General features: G+C 37.0%; 1 protein-coding gene across 1 annotated transcript in view; it reads right to left on the reverse strand.

The window, feature by feature from the left end:
* Positions 1 to 2,164: 2,164 nt before the first annotated feature.
* The window catches only part of LOC134846556 (kallikrein 1-related peptidase-like b4), a 53,480-nt gene continuing 50,655 nt past the window's right edge, over positions 2,165 to 4,989 (reverse strand). Inside the window, exon 4 of the mRNA XM_063863941.1 lies at positions 2,165 to 2,791. Coding sequence (XP_063720011.1) covers positions 2,311 to 2,791 — 481 coding nt within the window. The 3' untranslated portion in view covers positions 2,165 to 2,310. The remainder of the gene's footprint in view (positions 2,792 to 4,989) is intronic.

The raw sequence follows: 4,989 nt of genomic DNA on the forward strand, positions 1-4,989 counted from the left end.
ATTAGATACGCGCAAGTTGTGATAGATTTTTTCTAACATTCTGAGAATTGGACAGGACATTTGTGCTCAGTGGTTTTTCTGAAGATAGAGTTCGATTTTTCAGCTAGCAATTCAATGGAATATTTTTTTTGCCATCTGGAAACTATTGATTTTTTAGAATTAAAGCTTACGATAAAACTGAGAGTTCGACCTCACATATTTTTTTCATTTGGTTAAAAACCAGAAACTCATTTAAAAAGAAAGCGGTTATTTTCAACAAAAATTCGATGTATCATTCAGAGACTACGACTACTACTACTGATTATGATGAGTATATTGCCCGTTTCCCCTTAAGGCGGGGTTGCACATCCGGAAAGCGCGTAAGCACTCGTTCAGATGAGGGCATGCTGAATAGCATTCAAGCTGTTTAATTGCGGTAGCACGTTTTTCCATGCCATTTGATCATGGCAGTCTGTGGATTTGAGGCCTAACACAATCGATCTTGTGGTTTTTAGATGTTCCTGCTGGTCTTTTTCTTGGCACTGCAATGTTCTGTTGCTTTAAGCGCATAATCTTTTTTCTTCGTCGAACATGGTCAAACCATCGCAGCCGCGACGACTCTTGTAGCCTATCAAGATCAACACGACCCGTCATTTTTTTTTTTACTGCTTCCTTGGTTACTTTTTCTTTATAAGTGTTCCCTGTAGTCCTAAGCAGAGCTTTCTTATCAGTACTCTTGAGAAAGCTTGATGTTGCCTTGGTCTGCGCCCTGGTTTCAGAGCAGTACATCACAACTGGCCGGAGACAAGCTCCGTAGATATGACACCTTATAATCAAGTCAATATCTTTATTCTGCAGCAGAGGCGCAGTTTGCCACCATTTCGTCAAAAAGCTGCTATTCTGACCGATGATGCACGTATTGTGTCACTTTCAAGGGAAATCATATCACCCACATACCAGATTTCAATGACAGTACTCAAGTTTTCAAATTGATTGATTCCTAGAATAGCATTCTGATTTGAGCGATAACTGGAAGCATTATTGCATCTTGGACAAAATTAATTATCATTATGCTTAGGTTTATTCCTCAGGCCCACTGCATTTTTATGCACCCATTGATTACAAGAGTTTCAGCGTTTTGAGTTGGCGCCGACTCCCTTCAAACAACAAGCGCATGGATAATTTCTTGTTGAGGAATGCACTTTTGGCCTAAAATCAAATGCTTTGTCTCATCCACGTTGATTTTAAACCGCGTTTTTGCAAAAATTGTTCCAAGTATTTAGTTTTTCAATAGACTGGGATTCTGTTTCAGCAGATATCACAAGGTCATCTGCGTAAAGCATATCCCTTGGTACTGTGGAGCGTCAGTTTCTCGTAGCCTCTTCCGTTACTATATGACTATTATAGACAAGGATAGCCGGTTACTGTGCAAGTAGCACAGAATGTTCCAACCAGTGTTAGAAAAGCTCAACAATTCCAAGTTTTCAAGTTAGTGTCGTTTTTTCGGTGTGGTGTGATAAAAGAATCTTAGCGGAAAAGGAGAATTTAAGCTATTTCCTCAGTCATTGTTAAATGTGCGAATTGGAAAAAAAAGTTTCCGACTTTGTTCCAATTTTTAAATTTTTTATTTCCCCCATTTTTTGAAATTTTTCGTTCCTAAGATCAAGCTAAAAACTTCAAAAATTACTGGTTTTGAGTAAAATTAATATATCGAGGCTTAAAAAAGCATGAATAAGCTAATTTAAGCCTGCTAACTCGCTCAAAATTAGACGAAAAATCGAAAATTTCAAACCGATTTCTCTTGAAACTTTTTTATGCCGCTCGAATCACGACTGAAAGGGATTTAATATGATATATCAATCAGCCCACTCCGATGATTATTTGTGGTCGCTGATTTTGCATGGAAAAAAAAGAAAAAAAACTAAAACACCCGAATACAAAGTCCCTCCCTATTTACAATGGTCGGAACAAAAACAATGGTCTAAGTGCCGATCCTTGATACACGCCTACCTTATATTCCAAGTAGTCATTGCATCCTTGGCGAACTTTTCGATTCGGTGTACAGACACATTATTACTCGTACCAGATTTCCGGGAACTCTGTGTTACTCAGAGCCCATTTATCATTCATAGAGACATTCCTTATCAATTTTCAATATCAATAAGCCAAATAATTGACTCCTCAATATTTTGTTTGATATATTCAATTTCGTAAATATTTTAAGATCGAAGTTGAATAAGAACGTAACAAAAGTTAAAGCACTGGTTGTTTTTTTTCGAGTTCCTGGGTTAAATTAATCAAGAAAACCATGTCACCTTCAAAATGAACGTTTTACTCCATATTCAGCGCAATTCGAGTGAAAATCCAGTCATGAAAAAATGGGATGCTCGTGAAATCTGCTTGACCCGTGCAGTCCCTAAGAGGGCTTTCATCTTTCAGGGTCGGGGTGGCAATTCCCAATAGACAGAGAGGTCGATGGGTTTGGCAGTCCCACATAAACAAGGGATCGCCGACGTCATGATAACATAGCCCCGAATCATCGATTATAGTCTGCGTGCAAACAAGGCTTGTCGGACAGTCAGCAAAACTGCTCCGATTGAGGGTCTGAAATGGAGATAGTTTCAGATTTATTTCTTGGAGAGTTGTCGCCGGAACATGCTGAAAGCGAGTGGTTGACCCGAGTCCTACAGCTGAAACTTCTGTGTCGAAAGACGCCGGATAATGCTGGCACATCTCAATGATTCGGTTTGGAGAAAGAGTTTGATGAATTCTGATCAAAGCCAAGTCGTTTATTTGCTGTTCGTACTTGAAACTAAACCAAAAATTGTGTTATCACGATCGGAAACAACGTTTTTAGTCATCCATTTTCTATTGGTATTTATTAAATCTTTTCCCCTCGAACGCGCAAGCTCTCCTGAAACAAATAAAAACGGGAAGTTTTTGAAGTTTATTTAAATTGATTTATTACTGAAGTTTTTGAAATTTTTTAGGAATTGACTTATGTATGCTTTTTTTCTGCCTTTCTTTCTTTAAAATAACACCACTAGCGAGTTCTCAATTTTATTCGGTAAAACATCGACCTTAGAAGCAATATTAGAAAATGGACTTCTTAACGTATTTTGGTAAACCTAGTTTTCTTTTTCAGTTTTAATTGCCGCAGTAGTATTGTATCGTGTCCCGGATCCTAAGGGGGAGTCCTTCCTAAAGGTGGAGGGGTCCTCACTTAAACCAAAATCCTAGGAAAGGGGTCCTTAAATTTTTGGAGGACCCTCATCCTAGGTTTTTGTTAACGAAAGAAATTTTCCACCCAAAAAGTAGAAACCCCCCCTACTTAGCATCTTGCTAGGCTTAGCTTAACAAAAAGGGACACGATACAAAATTCTTTCTATTTCCAACTTTTGGGGTCTTAATTATTGGTCCTGGTTAATTATATGAATCATAATAATTGGTATATTTGTTTCGGGCAAATGAATATTCGACCTTGTTGAAATTTGTTAGTGAACGGGGAATTGACTTTTGTGGTATAGAATAAAAATTCGCCGGCGATTTTGGCAGCGTAGCTTAACTGTTGGCAGCAGTAAGCTATTTCCCAACTTGTTCTATTTTTTATGGTGAAAAGGTAGTAAATTGAAATCGCTCTCTAAAGGCGGCGGCCGTTTCTGGGCAAGTTATAGCAAACGATAAATTTGTCACCTTTTGAAATGAGAAAATGAAATTAGGGTGAACTTGGTGTTTTTAAGATATTGATTTTTAACTTATACAATTTAGAGGGTTTCTAACCATACTAAAAAACTCAAAGTTCCAAGCCGGGAGGAACAATATGCTGTTTCTCTTGAGGGGAATGGAAGTTTCAATGAGAAAAGGACGAGTGGCAAAAGGAAAAGTGGAAAGGAATATGAAAAATTGCACCGAGCTTTTTGCAAAAACTTGGTGCATTTCTACAAAACAAAAGTGTTTCCAGTAGTTCGTTTGGTTATTTACCGCCGGAAACTAGACAAGTCTAAAAGTATCTGCTAGGTATCGTTAATCTCCACTGGCTGACATTTAGCAGCTTGGAGAGGCGTTGGAAGAAAAAAACATTGAAATCGGGAGAAATCGAGTTACTCCAATTCATTCAGAATCAATTCAAGAAATTTATACGTCCTTAAAACAAACTTATTATGACAGTTCTAACGAACGAAACTGTTTCTAGTTTTTTTTTTCATTCTTTGCTATTTCAAATAACCTTATTTGCGACGTTTCAATTAAGTTAAGACTTTATGGCGGCTTAATTGGTATGAAAAATTGTTCCTTGGAAAAATATTTGAACTACTCCAAGTTTTATGATTGCACGCTTTTTTGCACGATGCAGCCGGATCTAATTATGAACGTATCAGGAATGTCTAACGTAATGTTATATGTTGCCCAGGAACTATAACCATAGCTTTCTGTGCCATTCAACTAGATTAGTTTTCTGTCTTTTCAATAACTTGCAAAAATCAAAAGTCTATCATTGAATAATTTACCTGCACAAGGTTATGCAAGGAACTTTTGAACACTGGCAGTCTTTAGCTTTGTCACGTGTACATCACCATATGTCTACAAACCATCGATCTCTAATAAACTTATTTTTCCCTCTGCCAGAATAAAAACTTGAACTTTGAGACCTAAATAACTGGAATTTTGAGAACTTGTCATCAGTCTCTTTTTTGTTAATGGCCTTGAGAACGATTTCACGTTTGGATAGCGTTCAATTGAGCCGTTCAGTAATTCAAGGACTGTAATACTCGCAGACTTTCTGGTTTGCTTATAGATCATTTATCAAATGGTTTAATTACTTGATTTTTTCTAGCTCACTTAACCTCTACTTATTCTTTTTTGTTCAACTACTTCCTCACTTAATTTACTTACTAAACCTAATTTTCGAATTTTACTTTTCTTTTTTTATTCAACCTATTTTCACGTTGCGTTTTTCCCCTTTTATTTGATTACTGTCATGCTTTAATTTATTTTACTTTTCTTAACTTTACT

Source organism: Symsagittifera roscoffensis, chromosome 5 (assembly GCF_963678635.1).
Source record: "Symsagittifera roscoffensis chromosome 5, txSymRosc1.1, whole genome shotgun sequence".
Classification (NCBI taxonomy): domain Eukaryota; kingdom Metazoa; phylum Xenacoelomorpha; order Acoela; family Convolutidae; genus Symsagittifera; species Symsagittifera roscoffensis.